The sequence below is a fragment of the Cyphomyrmex costatus genome, unplaced genomic scaffold (genome assembly GCF_001594065.2).
Source record: "Cyphomyrmex costatus isolate MS0001 unplaced genomic scaffold, Ccosl1.0 scaffold520, whole genome shotgun sequence".
In the NCBI taxonomy this organism is placed as follows: domain Eukaryota; kingdom Metazoa; phylum Arthropoda; class Insecta; order Hymenoptera; family Formicidae; genus Cyphomyrmex; species Cyphomyrmex costatus.
The window spans coordinates 250,229-269,313 of record NW_017279439.1 but is presented as its reverse complement, the minus strand read 5'-3'; the positions used below and the strand labels follow the sequence as shown (position 1 = coordinate 269,313).

Sequence of the window (19,085 nt, the reverse complement as noted above, 5' to 3'; positions counted from 1 at the left end):
CCGCGATACAAATAAACTACTACCCGCATCTCCACCCCAGAACTCCGATCTTCTCTCTGATCCTTTTATCTTTTAATTACGCGGATTTCGCCACCCGTTTAATTCTCAATCCGCTTTACCGACTTGAACCCAGTTTTCTCAACGCTTCCGCGCGATTCAATATGGATATAACAATCTCTTGCTGTTTGACAAAATAGCGTTGACGAATCTTTTGGGGAATATAACAATCTTTTATTATTAAAGAAAAAGAGATTATTGGGGAAAGATTGTCTCGTAAAAGTCGGAAGACACGGAAAATTCCGAAGAGTAACGTCCTAGAAATAAAATCTGAAATCGTAGATCCAAATAAATTTTAAGAGAACGCTAAACCGACACTCACGCTTGAGCCAACGCATTACTTCCACGAAGGAAATAGCGTCTTGAGGGGAGAATCCGAGAGACGAGGATAAATAAGAGGAACGTGCAAATCTCTGGAGAGTCGAAACGTTCTGCGCGCCTTCGCGATCGATATATCCGAAAGGCTTTCGGACCGTGGGAAACACAGTGATTCCCGGTCCTCGAGAGGAGCGTGCACGGCAGCAGCCCTCCTGGATACCGTGATCGTTACGGCGCATCTGAATACGGACTTTCTCGATACGGGAGAGGCGGAAGAGGGTAGGTTGGTGAGGAGAGGAGAGGAGAGGAAAGGAGTGTCCGTCTCCCCGTCCGGCTCCTTTCCAGTCACACCGTGTGTATTCGCCCGGCAAGCGAGCTCCCCGTGCGAATTGAAAGTGCTGAAAGTCCCGTCGAGGCGAATTGCCAATTGCTTCGTCGCTCTCAGCCAGGGGCTTACTACGGCACGGAATTGGAAATACCGTGGCGCGCGCGGCTTTCTCCAACCGTCTGCCGCGCGAGACAGGACTACAGGATTCACTCCAGCGTGTATATACATACGTACATATGCAGGTTGCGGGCTATATACATAGAGAGACGCGGGATTTGCTTCGATGGATAGAAAGGGCGGTAGATACGCGTTAACCTGTCAAAAGTTTAATCAATCTCCCGAAATCTGCGGATCTCTTGGACGTGATTTCGAAATCTCGCGCTAGAGGAATTGTTCGCTAGGAAATATAGGTATCGGTTGTATTGGTCAGGGGATCATGGAGAGAGCGCCTCTCTCAAACTTTCCGAATCTCGAGCTGAATCTCGTCGAAGACAGCATCTCTGGAGAAGCACGCTTGTCCGCGAAGTTTAGATCGTTCGTACGTCATATACGACGTGACGATCGAACCAAAGATTGATATCCGTTCGAGCTATCAACTCGTATCTACCCGTTAATTTCACTTCAGTTATTAATCGCTTCGTCTGTCGAATGCTATATGAAATCGCAGTGTTCATTTATTAAGTTCGTCTCGCTGGTCTATGTATTGTGAGTCAAAACGTCAATATTAACGAGGTCGCTCGCGCACGCAGGAGGGTGCGTTCATGTCGAACCACGCGTTAAACCATCGCGGGACATGCGGAAAAATTCGCCCTCGCGCCCTGCTTGAAAAATACAAACATATATACATGCACGCGCAATGAGAACGCGGTTCATGCATGCCGTGAAGCGCGCGGGATTCCGCAATGCGCGGAATTCGTGTTTGTACGCGTGTTGGACGCATGTCGGTGCGTTCGGTTACGCGAACGGCGGATCGCGTGCACGCAACAGGCACGCGTGATCAACAGACCGTGACGATGGAGAGTGTCGTCGTCTTCGGCGAGGCGTAGGCGTGTATCGACTGAGAGTACCTCGATTGTCAAATGCGCAGAGGATCCGTGTGCGGATTCGCGTCGGGCTTGTGTCGCGCCGCGCAGAAGCTCAAGCCGAAGCACAGCATCAGCAACGCCACCGAGCCGACCAGCAAGTGACTCGACCAGGACACCGAGCACTTCCCTGAAACAGATGGCATCCGTCTGTCATCGACTCGTCTCGGTGATCCCCCTGGTGAAACCTCGACAGCGATCCGTAGCTACCCACGGGAATTTCCCCGAGAATAGCTTAGTCGGCCTAATTGTCGTGCCGAGGTTGAATGTAATCGTCGCCTGTAATGGCTTAATCAGCGCACCGAGATAGCCTAATAAATTCAGACGGGCAAATTTATTTTATCGCGTACGCCGTGGAATAACTTACAGAAGTTATTTTTCGAGAGATTACAATTAGAGAGATAAAAATTGCTTTTTAATAACGCAACAGCTAACTAAAAAACGTCACACTACGGTATTATTATTATTAATTTTAACTCTCTGCCGGCAATATGAAGTCTTAAAGGTACTATCCATATTTCGATTGTTAATTTTGGTAGATTGCAGATTTAAATCTATAAAATATAAGGAAAATATCCGATTTTTATATATGTACCTATATGATGGTAAAAAGTTGTTGTCAAAACTTTGACAAGTCTATCAGAATTTTTACAAATTATTAAGGAAAATATCCGATTTTTATATACCTATATGATGGTAAAAAGTTGTTGTCAAAACTTTGACAAGTCTATCAGAATTTTTACAAATTATTATGTATGGTAATCCGGAACAAGCAAATTGCTTTGTGTCTCGAAGATTCCCTTATGTTGATGGAAGAGTTAATTTCATATTGTCGACAGAGAGTTACATATTATATTATTGATTTTAGATAATAATTTATTTTGATACTAGGATGTATAAATAAATGTTTTCGCGATAGAAATAAACATAGTAAAACTATGAAACCTGACGATAATATGATATAATATGGCATAAATGAACGTAATAATAAGTAACCGATATCGTCACTGAATGCAAATGGAATAACTATAAATCTAATTTAACGCTAAAACAATAGAAACGTTATTTGCGATTATAATTGAGAATATATAATGATCGCTTCGAACAATTTTAGATAATTGAAACGTACTCTCGTGCTTCTATCAAAATCTATAAATAATTTTAATTTTTAAACCGCAGTAAATGTCGTTTAACTAACGGTACTCTATTGGAAATATACGTAATTCGATCGTCATCACTGTGACGTTGGTTTTGACGTCGGTTTGACCTAACAACCCAGGTTTATTCCTAGCGTTCACCTGGGATTACTTGTCACTTGTACACCGAATAGCAAGGATTATGTGTTTTAGCTGGATATTCGATAAACCTTTAAAATCCTATCAAAAAAAAATGTACAACCGCGTCCGCGTTCAAAATGTCCCAAAATTGTCGCGGTTAAATTTATTTACAGTTTTTCAGCGCATTAACATCTTTCTAATAAAATGCCTGATTGAGCATCAAATTATTGAATTGCTTGTCAATTTAATTCGTGATATTATAATACAATAGTTTAATCGGATTGCGTTCCAAGACCGAAAATAATTTCGGCGCGCGGTTTAAAAAGACTACATACATATATAGTATATGTATAAATTCACACAGAATTATTTCAGCATTTCAGATCTAGCTTGATCGCTTAGGGCCGTTATTTCCTAATTATTGTGTAGTCACATGACGGTCTTATTCAAAAGTTTATATTGTTATGGTTAATTTTATTAAAAGTTTCCTTTGTCGGTGCAAAATTGCTTCTTTCATACAATTCAGAAAAAAAAATTGAACATCTTGAGAGAAACTTTATACAAGAAAAGATATAGAATTATTTTAATGCGATGATTTCTATTTGACGCAACAGCGCGAAATAAACGAATATTTTCTTCGGGTTCTATCACGCAGTTAAACCGAATGCGGATTTATCGGAGATGATCCTGTATGCGGACTACAACGTATACATCCGCAGTCATGGGGAATCAACAACGAATCATCCCTCGAGTATTGAAAGGCAAATCATCGGATCGCCGATGTCGAATCGCATCGTTACGTACCGCGTTGGGAAATTACGAGAAACTCAGAAGCTACATCCGAGGCCATTGAGACATGGTTCCGTAAAGTTACACACAAAAGCTCTAAGTTTTGATTGATTCATGTGAAATCTCGAGAAAAAATGGCTATAAATTGTTGAGTGCTCAGTAAAACGCTTCGGGAACTCGCTTGCGAAAATGCAGAAAATTCCATTACTGATTCCAGTCCATCGTCGCTGTCGTCACTTGGTAGTTACGTCTTAAGAGTGATTAGATACAGACACACGTCCGTAGATTTCGCCGCGTTGCAATGGAACGGCAATTTCTCGCTGAAGACGTCGTTAAACTAGGAAACGAGCAACTAAAGCAACTCTCCTCTCGCGCGCGCGCGCGCGTGCAGCGAATCCGTCGAGCGCGTTAATTAGTTATCAAATTAAATCAATAACTCGCGCGCCACATTCCGGAATTAAGTTCCGGCACCATTCCACGCGGTTCGCATCCCGCGTTACCTGCATCGCGTTCCTGCAGACTCGAAAACGATGTTTCGAGGACTAGGCTACTCACCGAGATTGTAAACGTTGGCCCCTTTCCCACACGATTCGCGTACCTCCCGATTATCCCAGCCTATCGGATACATGACTAGGCCGCCGCATATCATCGTGGCTGTAACAAGTAAATGAGAGTGGTTTATCAATTTTAAACTGCGCACTTGAATTTAGTTGCCGTTAAAAAGCGTCAACATTTGTTTACTCTTTTGTAGTACTGATTGAACATTGTTAAGATATTGAATAAGCTTCTTTATCTTGAAAATATTATTTTATATATTGTATAAAAATAAAGAACGAGATTGGAATGCAAAATTGCTTTGCTTGCAAAATATGAATATTTTAACAAAAAAAGCATTGCTCATGCAAATTTGGCGATTTTAAGGTTGTGTAATCAAATATTTTTTTTTCTAAAAAAAATAATACTATGACATTCCTGGCTACATCCTGCATCGATCATGTCTGTGACTCTGTCATTTTTCGAAAGCGATCCTTAAACGTAGAAAAGAATCGAAAACAACGGACTAACTTGAAGCGCGTAAATGGAATATGTCAATGTTAGAAGAAGAATGACGTCGCTTGATATCTATTTTATTTGGGGACAGTTCATTATTTCGCTGCGAAATGCGAGTCTCTCGTAGCTCCATTGCTTTCGCATCAATTTGACGAGGAGAGATCAGGTTGTCATTTTTGAAGATGCATTACTTTTTTTCTCCATATTCAATAAAAGGATTCGAAGCTTATTTTATTGTACAATTCAATGATACATGAAAAATATTTTCCTCTCACAAATGGTAGTAACAAACGCATTGATGTATAATAAATTTAATTACAAGATGCAAAAAATACTTATAATACGCTCTCACCAGCAAGCAGTTGTAAGGAACCAAGAATCCTTGTGTGCTTTGGCGTCTTGAGAATATGCGGAAGGAATGACGATGCTGCTGCCAAAAGTGTCAGGGCACCGATCACTGCAATCGCGACGCCGATACCCATTGTGACTGTACTCGCCTGCCACCAAGCACTCGGTATGTCCCAAAAACTGCAACGAAACATCGCATATGATATAAAAACTTATTTAATAATTTAATTAGAAACCTTTCAAAAACATTTTTAAAAAATGTCTGTATACAATCAATAACAACAAGAGCAATATCGGTAAATCTCTGAAAAAAAACCGAGTATATTAAAAACTATGATTATTGGTACAAAAATGTTTTGTTTATCAATTGTATAATAGAACGATCCAAATAATATCGAAGCTTCAATTGGTACACAATGTGTTTATCACAAATTTAACGAAATAAACTTTATTCGGTATTTATATATTTATCTTTCTACATTAATCAATAACGTGCGCAGTGCATATGACAAAATTAGCGCGGATTTATCGAGCCAATGCCTCAAGCAAAACGAGGGAACAAATTTATTTTCGTATAATTACATCTCGATGCAATAATATTATGGAAACTAACTCATACGTGAAATCATTTGGCTATTGCATTTCGATATACAATTACAATTTTCACAACGAAATTAAGCAGAGTTAAGTTAAATTATATGATGGATTTGTAGAATTTGCTGGTATTTTGAACAAAAATTGATAATCTATACATTACGTAATTTGTAACACAGTTTCTCAGCTGACGTCTTTACGTTAGAGACGCAACTTGAATCCCTTAAGACACTACATGCTATAATTTATCAATAAAAAATATTATGAAGCAAACACAAACACAAACAAACGTTCCATAGAAATTTAAAAAAATATAACGTTGAATGTTATTCCAAATAAAGAATCGGCTCTCTGGTGAAACTGCCGATGCCGAAAAAACGAAAGGGTGATGCGAGAGGATATGGAAACGAACGAAACGCAACTATGCGGAATATTTTTCGTTCTATACAAATATTATTTGTGAGAGATATCGTCGCGTAAAATATTGTATTATCTGTTTTTAACTTTCCAAAGTTTTGATCCATTAACCATATGACTAAACACGATATTTTTTGGGGGGCATATTCTAACGTAAAATATCGTATATTGTTCCCTCTCTTATTTCGTAAAAAAGAAAAAATAGATTATTAATCGCAGCGAGTGAAGTTAAAGCCATGGCACTCGTATTTCTTACATTTTCGTAGCTATCCCCTCGACCTACTATTTATTTCGGGCGTTGCTAACTCGTATAGCTTTCTGTGTCAGCTAACTTTGAATAAATCCAATTCTTGAAAAATATTTTATGCATATATATTGAAATGCCGTTGCAATAACTGCAAAGAATATCAATGGTATAATAATAACATAAAAGATATCTTTGAATATTTTAAGAAATTATTCTGTAAAATATATTAGTAATAAAGCTCAATAAATTTAAAAATATCGAAAAAGGAAAGGACTACGAGCTAAAGATTAATCGTTAAATTTGAAAACGTTGATAAATAAACAATATAATTTAGTAAAAAATATAAGAATTTAATTTGAAGGCATGCCATAAAACAAAAAACATTATTTTGTAAAGTTTATGTGTCGTGAAACTAATCGATAAATTGCCGAGTTGATTACATGCCGAAAGGTAACGTTCCTAGAACTATCGAATCGTCTCGATTTGCAGAGACCAGCTATTAGCACTTATCGTGCTTGTATTGCTTGCATTAGGGGAAGAGAAGGGAGAAACACATTTCGCGTGTGTACGATTATGCTATCATGCGCATTTGGCCAATCGGGAAATTGCTTGTGGTACAACCGACACTTTCGAGAATCAGATATTGAAACAGCTATAATGCGTACCCGGTGAATTTACCAGCAAAAATGGTTGGTAACATATGGCAATCAACGTAATAACAACAACAACAATAATAATAATAATAAAACGTAAGGTGCATTTTGCAATGTAAAAAACGTCGAACATTAAACTCAGCAGAATCTGTAATCGTTAAGATTAAAGTTCCTTGAAAAATTTTCCAGTATCGCTACGTATCTAATTGACAGGGAATGGAATCCGACGAGTGGGTGAAACTTTATTTGGCCGAGTATATACCGCAGATGAAAAAGGAACTCGAGAACATAGAGCGGCTTCATAGGATGGTACTGACACCATCCGACCTACATACGAATTTACGAAAATTAAATCAGAGGTACATTTGCGCGAGATACATATTTTTATATCCTTTTTCGTAGCGAGATCTCGTTAGAAAGAGTATAAGCGGAATTAAATCTGTGGATGACTCATTGTCGACGCCCGTGTTTGCCACACGGTATTCTCGATGAAAAGTACACGCTTGTTTTTTTTACAAAAAAGAAAAGCCTCCCGGAGAGATAGAAATATTAAGGCAATGCTATAATTTCATTTTACATTATAATAATAGTCATATACCTTAATTAACGTGATATTAACGTCGAAATCCGTTTGTTTTAAAACTGATTCGAGAATAAAGCGCATTAAAGAGAAAATCAAGTTTCGTCTGTCGACGAGCATTTTTTTAAATGTTTAATAGTGATGCGCGCGCGTCAACTTTATCATTTTCTGTCATTTCTATTGTATAATACATGCTCTCGTGAAGTAAGAACACAAGCAATTGTCAGAACAATCTCCATACAATTCCATACCACTACTGACGTCATCAATACATATGTACAGTTAAATCGATCATATTGTCTGTTACATGTTTACTCATGTAGCGCAAAACTGTAATTCTCTTAACTGTCTGGCAAAACTCATCGATTCAAGCGGCGTCAAATTAAACCTCAGATGAATTACAATTTCTGTGTGTGTGCCATCTGCGAAACGCGTTGCGGATTGCGCGTGCAAGTCCATCAACGATGCACGAGTGCGGAGTGTTAGATCAATCAACGAGTGCGCAAGACTACAAAAGAGAAGAAGATTTACATAATTTGTCATGGGTCGTTGCTTCACTTTTACCACCTACACGCAAACTTCGCGCGTACTTTCTATTACGAATTCTCTTTGCAGTCAACGGCAGATGTATACCGTAATTCGAATTTGGAAAATTTTTTAAATTCAATTTTTGTTTTTAACGCTGTCATCGATTTTACGGAGTAAATGCGGAGTTTTCGATCATTTATGTAGTTGAGGAATAAATATAATCAGTAAAAAACACATGATTTGCAAACAGTTATATATTTTATACTCATAAATCCGATTAATCACGCGTTTGCACGCCGTTATCGCGAATATTATTATTATGGTCATTATCGGTGTTATAACGCAAACAAATATATACCGATTAATTTAGTATATTGATATTAACAATATTAACATTATTAATATTATGAAAATTTATTTTCATGCATATTTAATACGTAAAAATTTATTTTAATGCAAGTGTAACTTACATATTTTTAATTACGTAATATAATTTAGAGCTATTGTTATTTATACACGTAGAAGAGAGTTGAATGCGTACCACTTAATCTATTTTTTATTATATTTTCCATTTGGCATTGTTTTGTGCCAATTAGAAAATATAATAAAAAATAGCAAATGAACAATGGAAATTTCAGCGCTTGAGGCTTCGGACACTTATTATTACATATTTAACTTTTTATTAATAATTTTAATAATTAACCAATACCTAACTTTAATTACTTATTGAAAAGAATCAAGTACTTTATAATTAAATAATAATAATGAAAAGACAAATGACATTAAAATAAAATTGGCTTAAATATATTTTTGTACTTGAAATTTGTACTCATATTAATTATTTGTTTTGTTATTATCAATTATCAATCTTATTTTTTAATGGTACGATTTAGAAAACTTGATGGATAAACTTTCTTCTATGAAAATAGAAAAATGTAGAGTAAAATTAAATGATTATGTTGTAATCAGCTACATAAAAAGTTGATTAAAAATTAGTATCAAATGTATCTTATTTTTTAAAACACCGCTATAACGTTCATAAAACAAGACATAGACTATTATATTTTTATCTATGTATATTACTCATTTCTTACGTATTTTATATTATTGTTACTAACTATTGTCTATATTAACTAATAATATAAAATATTGATAAGATATAATTTAGACAACCAGTACACATTTAGCAACTCTTTCCTATGTTTCTAATATAAACTCTAAAAATACATATAAAGTCGAACAATGATATTTAACTCAATTACTTTTGCATGCCTGACAACTTAAGAGGATTAACCGTAAATTAATATCTACGTTAATAGGCGAAAAACGTTTCGTTTATTGAGATAAAACAAATAAGACGTAATCTGGATGTTTTGCGCAGAAAAGAGAAAAAACCATGTCGTTTCTTTCATACTTGATTCTTCATAATTCCCTTTGTTAATAATAATGCCTTAGTTTTAATGCCGCGAGCTATCGCGATTTTTATGACCGCGCACACGACAAACCGACGTACTTAGTTCGCGAAGAAAGTTTTTATAGCGCGATACGTCTCGTTTTCTCACACGATCGCGACATTCGTGCGTAAGTATTCCGTAAGAAATTATTCCACGAATTGTATACTTGAGCCCGGATGAAATTATCCGGATTTGCGTTCCGAGCTCAAATTAATCCGCCCGTCATCAAAACTTTGAATATTACTCCCTCACGTACGGCTCGCGAATGTGTGCAAAGGAGGATGTTAAGTTAAAGCTGTTTTTCGGCCAAATTAAGAAGTTTCAAGATGACATATTACATTAAAGAGTTACTTAAAATTAAGTGATATATCGCTTATTTTGAAGAAATATCGGTAACGTGGCAGTAATCGTTATCAAAGACAAAAAACTTAAAATTGTTAAGTAAGATATCAAGATATTTTACGAATTAAGCTACAAAAACTGTATTGTTATTATTTAAACAAGATAACCTCTGATACTCTAATCAATGGATAGTCCAATGGTTGAATCAGTAAAGTTTAACTAAAAAAGAAGGAAAGTTATTATATATACCTTTAAATTTAGAGATATTATATGCCTAAAATACTATTATTGGTACACACATGTTAATTTCAATCTTCTAATACCATTTGTATACTTTTCTAATATCATTCATTGAATCGATGCACGAAAACAAGGTTAATCAGATCACATAATAAAGATTAGTTAGAAATCTCACATTTCATTCACTGATTACCAGTGACATACTGGCTAATATCAGTGATTATCCACTGATTTAGATAGTAAGCACGTTTGTCATTCAAAACTAAAATTTGAAACCAAATAATTATTTTGTATCGCACTCTTTGTGTCGTTCGACAATCGTTTGAAAATTCTCTTCTAAATTATGTGTTGAAGCAACAAAAACATCTGTTGCTTAATTTCTGGAATATTTTGATGTCTTAGTTAACAATTTTTATTAATAAATGTGATAACATTAGCTTTATTGACCTTTTATCAAGATTTCTCTCACGTTTTCGATGTTTTTCCAAGATAAGCGAAGTGCCACTCGACTCTGCTTAAGTAAGTAGTTCTTTGACGTGATACATAATTTGTACATCTCGGAACTCTTTTTCATTTCAGCCGAAAAACAGCCCTAACTTAACATCCTCCTGTTTTCCTGTTATGCTCGACATAATTAATTGTATAATTTAAATTCTACGTTGAATGTTCATTTCCAACCAGCCTTTAATCCTTGTATTAATTAGTTCGTTTATGATGTTACATATATTATTATTACTAATTAATAATAAGTATATATACGTTTCTTTAAATACCTATATATATAAATTTTACTTTGTATTATTACATGGAATAAATATATTATTTTATTCTAGTAATATATGATACATTCGTCGATAATATTCGTCCACGCATCCTTCAATCTTAATCATCAGAAGTACCTATATTTTCTTAAAGTAGAGATCTCGTTAAAACGAAGTAATCAAAATCGCGTGTAACAAGAGATGTTCGGCATCCGAAATCGTTCTCGTTTTAATTAACCGGCTCGTTAATTCGCGAGAATGACTCGAGCAGATTCAGTGAACAACTGTTCTACAGCATTTCGAGCATTTCGAACACCCCATAAGCAGAGTCTCTTGCTCCTCAAGATCCTTAATCGTAGTTACATATTTGCATCAATTCGCTTTGATATGGGAATACAGTGATGTGCGAGAATACGTACCTGGAATACCTCGCACACTCGTAAACTATCTCGGGCGTGGCGTTGGGCGCCCTGATTCGCGGGTAGTTGCAACGCCGAAAGGAACTGAAGTATGCGTCAGCCTTCCCCAACAGTCGTCCCTGAAATGCACAAGATTGCGGAAATGCGGTTGTTACACTATTACGTTTTAACGCTATAGGCTTTATAATAAAACTGTGTATAAAACACCAAAGTTCGCTAACTTCAGCAAAATGGAGATGGTAAACTTAAAATTACGCGCTGTACCGTCGATGAAAATACATAAAGCTCATAAATATTAAAGAAATTGGCAGACTTAATTTCACTCCCTTTCTAATGTAACTTTCTTGAGTTGTTTGTAGAATGGAAGGTAATTGCAGAAATAAGATGAGAAATATTTGAATAAGTGTAAAGTGTAGAAACGTCGACGACATTTGAACGCTGCTGATTCGTGGCGCGAAGATTGTCGTGTAGCGCGAACATGCAACAGCATCCGAGGCAAAAGACTTATGCAGTCTATTCATTTATATGCGAAGGCGATGGCACTGCAAGGGAAATTTTCTCTCCTTTCTAACAGATTTTACACGGCGCCAAAGAAAATGTCTCGCCGTCCTGTTTGAATGCTTTTGATTGCTTCTCTTAATACGGAAAAAATATAGCGTGACCGTCTGGCGGAGGAGTAATAAGCTTGCTTGTCGTTTGCCAAATGCCGTTTCCTTCGAGCATGTTTCTTTTCTCGCATTTGTTTCCATTAATATACCGTAATAAAAGTCTCTGACTAAACGTAAAATTGTACGATTTTATAAACAAAAAAGTTCTTCTTTTTATTAAATTTCTTATTCCTTACTTAAATGATTCTAAGAAAAAGAAAATAGAATATTTAATAATTAATATAAAAAAAGATCACAATATTTTTTTTATTAAAAAAAGAATTTTTTTTTATTTACTTTTCATAGTAATGACAAAATGGATTTACACATATACACACAAATATAAATTCTAATTAAATAAAGCTCTGAAAAAATCACGTTTGATATGTTCAAACGCTATATCACTGTATATCATATAAAATTACGTTCGTATATATAAAATAAATACATTCGTATGGAACTTTATGTTAACTCTGATCTATTCAAATTTACCATAGGATCGTTTGGGTTAATGTGATTAAAAATTCTAAAAAAAAAAAGTTTTTCAAGAAAAAAGATTTTACATTAACAGATGAGGTTATCAAATACCAAAGAGAAATGTTTTTAAATCAAATATAAATAAGAAAATTAATTAATAAAACATATTTTGAGTCAAGTAGATCCGAACAAAAACAAAAACTAATGAAGTTAATAATTATATTTATTTACAAACTTTGATGCCATAAAACGTAATAGTTAATTTACACTTATAATCTATTGTCTTATAACATAGCATTCATAAAAATGCATGCACTGAACCAAAACTGTACGTAAATACAATAAAATATTCCTTCAATTAATGAAAATTGATCCAATGAATTCTTAGGTTATAAAACTGTTACTAGAATTTATTGCAAGAATGAATATATAATTATATAAATGAATTTAGTTATTGTATCAATGAATAATTGGACATTAATTAACGTAAATAACATTATTAAGTTGAACATTGATTAATGATCATTCATTGGACTAAAATTTTTCTCAGTGTGCTATATTCAAAAGAAAGAAGATCAATTCACATAGACAAAATATAGGTATACATGTATAATTGGTTCTAAAGAGAAGACCATCTGTTAATTAAACTGATGAAACGCTTTGACTAACAAGATTCCTCTTGTAACAAGGCTCCCCTTATAGCTCTAGATTCCTTCAGTGATTCGCTATACGGAGAACCGATACGTCATTAATCCTAAACTGTACAAACGAGCTCTTAGAAACGAATATCCACTATCAACGGTAACAAGATCTCGGAAAAGCAAACTATAATTACTTTCACTACCTGCGGAACATAAAAGGGTTTGTCAAGACTATGCAGAAAGTTTGCTGCTTAGAGAAAATATACAAAATAGATTCGGAGTGTGGAAAAAGTAGCAATTTCCTGACCATATAACTGCGAAGAGCAGGATCTCTCTTTTGAGAGGCGGTTTCGTTTGTGACGCGACGCGTAGAATATGAACAATTTCGCGAGTGGGGCCAAACTATCTTGAATCTGCAACAACATCGGCCAGACCAGGTAAAGGCAAGTAGCAGTCACACGAAGTACAAAGTTACCCGACGATATTCGCCTCATCAACTTCTCTCTACCAAGTTGTCGGTGCCCAGAGCGTTCTTGTCGCGTTCAAGAATCTTGTACGCGTAACGAACGTCTCAGTAAGTTTCAAGGACCGAAATTTTGCTTCGCGTCACAGCCAAGACTTTGTTACACTTGTTGACAATGCCGAATTGTAGTTAGAGTGAAATCATTCAATTGTCTGAATTACAGTACTCTTTGAAAGTACATTATTGTTCCGTTACGTGAATATAATTACTATTACGATTTGCAACATGCATTTTCACTCATTTTTTATTGCCATTCTAGTTCTAAATGTCTAGAGAATTTAATCTTTTAGTACTTTTTATCGCACATTCGTTAACATAATGATATTTCTTTTAATATTTGAGATTTCTTTTCTCTCTCGTGTATCTTTTATTACAATATATAAATTCCTTTCAGTTCGTTTAACTTTACGAAACTGGCTAAAATACTAATTACGTGACAAATATCCGTATACTGTTGATGCTGTAGAACTAATGTTTCAGTTTCGTTGGTTCGCTCGTGGTTTAAAACGAAGAATTCGATTACTATTGCCGCTCTACGATCCATCTTGTCGGATGACTCGTGCTTGTTCGATTTCTCACGTTTTCTTTGCCGTCCTCGTTTCATTTCTTATTTCTCTAGCTTCTCTGCTTTTCTTCTTATTTCCAAGTTGCTCTTTTCTGACTATTCTTCGTTTTTGTGTTTCGCTTCTTTGTCGCAAACTCCGCTGTTATTCATCTCGTCCGATTTTACATCTTGTGTACGGACGAAAATGAAATACGTAAATAGCCAGTAACAATATCTACAAGTAATGCTGCAATCTTATCTCAACATTAAAGCTCGCAAGTTCAAAGGCGCTTTAAAACGAATACTTTATCCTTTAATCCGCTTTTTGTCGAAGGCACGCTCGCATTCTCGGGATTCCCAGCTAATTTATTGAGAAATACATCGATACACGTATAATCGGATTACACTTAACTACACAGTAGAAATCAAGAATTAATGGGAATGAGAATTGGAGAGCTGTAACACCGCTCTCGTTATTCGTAACTCGACCTCAGCAAGTCCTGAAATTCGAGTTCACGAGAATTTCAACCGTCTGATCTCCCAATGAATAGCTCGAGAGTGATAAATGAACTGCCCGCTTGAACACGTGCAAAAAGCACACAATGTAAGAAGTAACGTAAGAAAAATATGCAATTTTCCGTTTAATATACAATCTTCTGTTTTCCCCTGAATTAGAAGCCTCGGGCCACAATCTTGTCTTGTAAGCCGTAAGTCGAAAGAGATTAATTTCTGTCTTTAAACTGTTTTTCCGCAGTCTTTACTCTTTAATCGTTAGACTTAAGCAAATTGAGCAGAACCCAATTCTTACGGTCTAAAAGCATAAGTTCTCTGACCGATATGTGGTTACTTACAACTTACGACTTATGGCTTACAGCCTCTTATACCCGTTTCCACTAATACAGATTAACTTTAATCTCGGTTCAATTTGCTCTTCGTCTTTTTCTAGTTCTAAAAATTAGAAAAAGATAAACAGTAAGTTAAACCGAGATTAAAGCTAATCTATTATACATTGGTGGAAACGGCTATTAAAGCAAGGTTGTGGACCTAAACTAATTTCAATGTAGACGGATCGCATACTCCGATACGCTAATTTTTGGGTACATTGATTCGTCTTAGTGAAATCGTGAAATGTTCTTGATATGCACGTCGTTGAAACTTCCGAAATCACCAGTACTTTCGCGGGCGAACACGCAAATTTCGTCGGTTTTATCACGACGTCTATTAAATCGCTTTATGATCGTACCAGAGAAATCGTCGCAGTCGTCAAAATCATCGATACGAGAACCTTCGACGATAAGCGAGGAACGACTTCTTCATATCTTCATGTCATCATCGTCATGTTAACGATGCCAAGTTTTTTATGTATTACGAAGATACGTGTCATTCGTATGAAAGATGCGCAAACTACGATCGTACGTACATAAGAAATTCAGAATGGCCCTTCGTGAGAAAAACGCGAAAAACGATGTCGTACAGTTTTATAGTAATGGAATAGAGCGGTGTAGTTAAGGCGAACTTCCACGTACTTGATAAACATAATTCTAAAAGTTGCTAGTAATCAGGTAAAAGTTATCGATCATTTGCTCGCCAATCGTGCATATATCGGAGCATTGTAGTATATCATCGCGGAACTAATTCAGTTGTGATCGGTAATAATGCTATTTTATCCGTATCCGATTGGACTAGTTGCTTTCGTATTTATCGATACCCTACTTTATAGCCCCATTAACGTCGCACTTTAATGACCATTAAACGTCATAGCGCTAATGTATCCCGTGACAGAGAAAAAAAGCGATATTAATTTAATTATAAAGATTCAGTGTGTTAATGCACGCGAATCCAAGCGAAAACAAGAAACAGAGATGGCTTCCAAGAAAACAGAACCATCGTGTTTCGTTAATCATCTGTGGCCACCTCATAACCCCTTCAAGATTCCCTCGCGATTAACCGTTACAATCTTTTAAACATTTCTCCAACGCCGAGAAGTTGAGAAACTTCTTGAAAGAGATGGATCCCTACTTTTATAGCTCTTTACAACATTATAACGGGGTGTGACGTAATTAAAAGCGCGTAACGCAATCGCTCACCTGAATCCAATAAGGCAGGTAAAAACCGGAGCACGCCAGAATCGAGGCCACAGTGGACAGAGTAGCCCACAGCACGCACAGCACTGTCATCTCATCGGTTTAGAAGCGACCACCTCTCTCCCTCACGCACTGCAGTTCATCCTCCATCCGTGCATAACTGTTGGGGACCACCCCCTCAAGCGGTGTCAGGATCACGAACTTCGACGCACCCGCACGGGAGATCGGGACCTGCATACGATCGTGGACAGCCGATCCCGACAGCCGCACTCGACAACGTTGACCCTCGTCGTTATTAAATCCTCTCTTTACATCATGGCTGGCAAAAGGCGACGATCGATCGTGCGACTGACATTTATTAGGGTATTGATGTTCCTGTCGCGGCTCGTTTGACACTCGCGGGCCGTTAATTCCGGGATCGATCGACCGCCCCCTAATCGCGGATCAGGACGTGCTTGGCGATGCGTACTCTTTCGGGTTTGAGCATCCGAGTGCTTTAATCATTCCCTCTTAATCATTCGGTCTTTATCGTCGTTTTCTGATGTAACGCCGCGTCGACCAGAGAGACCAGCGCGATGCCGTTAATTCAGATTCCACGAGGAATTACTCGGCTCGTAAAACGTGACCGAAGTGTCGCTCGGAATATCACTTCTCCGAAATGAGTCACGCGGTTAATTCCGATTCCCCGTTTTGTAACATACCTCACGTCGCAAAATTCATACCGAGTGACGATGAAGCGATTTCCAACTTACACACAGGGAAACCACGAGAAAGTTACGCCTCCCAAACGATTGCACAGTTCACTGCCTAAAGTTCCATACGACGATCCACTCCGTTTGTAAGCCACAAATGTCATCCAGATTCAAGTTGATTATTCCGCAGAATGTATTAATACCGCTTATTAAGATAGATAGATGTCCCGATTACTACGTATTGTCATATAGATCTGGCTGTTTACTCAAAACGCGACATTCATCAGGGAACGTCCAAGAAAAAATTAAATGATGCGCAGCAGCTTGTATAGCCTTTGTCCTACGTCGCGTTGTCAATTCACCGGGGATCCGCTCGTGGACTTAAATTCTTGCAGAGGTGGTACTTTTGTTCCTCCGCCAGACGCCTCCTCCAAGGTTAATTATAGATGCGACCACCGCTACCCACGCTACGACGCTCGTTCTCCACTACGGTTCCGTTAAGCGAAGCACGTTCATAAAGATTCGTGTCATTCGTTTTTGGAGCGCCGGGCGCCCGCGCCGTCACTCTCACGTCCGCGGCGCCTCGAGAGATCTCGAGGAAATCGCGAGGCCAGAGATTGTGTGGTGGAAAATTGATGTCAAATCGACGATATGGTTCTTCCGGTTGAAATTTAATTTTCAGCCCGGAAGTCGATGACATCTCTTTCTGAAGCGAACGGAGACGGGACGACCGAGGGCGAGAAATATATAGCGTCCGCGGATATCATCTCAAGTTGTCGTCACCGTCCTCGTTGTTCGCCGTCGTCGTCGTCGTCGTCGTCGTCTGTCGTCACCCGTCGTCGTCGTCGTCGTCGCCGTCGCCGTCGTCGCGCACCGCGCCGCTTCGTGGCTGCGACTGAACGGTTCCGTTCTCCACACTCGGCGGCGTTCCTCTCTTCTCTCCTACCCACCCACGTTGGATCGTGCCGCGCCGCGCCGCGCTGCGACCGCACCGTGTGGGAGAACCGAGGGCGCCCGACGACGCACCAGCATCCCGCTCTTGGACATCTGGCGAGCACACGCCGTGCAAGCGTGGAGAACGGCGATCTCGGTTATACACGCGTTACACGTCGCGATAGACGTGTGCGTGCGCAACATAACACGTGTACGAATCACGCTACCCGCGGATCCCGTATATGTTAATGAGAGATCAAATAATCGCGGTACATTCATCTCTTCTCCACTCTCACCGCTATCCGTTAAACGTTTCTTGCCCGAAGTTTCCGGCAGATGTGACATCGCTGATATCCGAAGTAGGACACGTTAGGGGATCATTATCTGTTTTTTGTACATATAGATCATAGCGCGATCACCAAAAATCTTATTATTCTTTCTCTCATTGTCATTTTGATATTAATTTTTCTTGTATTTTTCTATTTTTTATTAAACGTGTACCGACACATCGATCGATATATTAATACGGATTTAATAGAGCCCCTGGTGTATTGGTTTAAGAATAAAGCACTTGACGCTTCGGTTGTCAGGATTAAGTCTAAATAATTGAGGGCTTATACTATCCACACTACTACCATTAATAAAATCGTTTAATATAACAGGCTCTTTAATTACTTTAACTTACTACGTGACTCAAAATCAGAAATTGTTTTAAAGTTTTTTAATTAATTTAAAATCGATTTTTTCTTAACAAATATGTCGAGACATTAATAACTTTTAAATTACTTATCGTAATTATGAAAAAAAGAGATCTTTTCACTTAACAAGATTGCGAGAAAATAAATGTGTCAAGGGAACAGAATTAATTATTTCAATAATTTTATATATAGCTTATTGTAAAAGTCTTTGATTTTTTCAACAATTATAAAGATATGTATGATATCTTTATATGAAAAGTTGCAACAAATATCACTCTTTTTTTAAAAGAACAAAATTGGATAGAGAATTCGTATAAAAATATCGTAATTTTCGGATATAACACTATATATATACATATATA

General features: G+C 37.2%; 1 protein-coding gene across 1 annotated transcript; it reads right to left on the bottom strand.

Annotated features, from left to right (window-relative positions):
• Positions 1-1,778: 1,778 nt before the first annotated feature.
• On the bottom strand, positions 1,779-16,493 carry LOC108778852 (lipoma HMGIC fusion partner). The gene is made up of 5 exons (XM_018546149.1): positions 16,404-16,493; positions 11,485-11,603; positions 5,254-5,429; positions 4,407-4,505; positions 1,779-1,915 (listed from the first exon to the last, which is right to left on the bottom strand). Exons 1-5 carry the CDS (start codon positions 16,491-16,493, stop codon positions 1,779-1,781), a joined length of 621 nt encoding a protein of 206 aa, XP_018401651.1.
• Between the last annotated feature and the right edge of the window lie 2,592 nt (positions 16,494-19,085).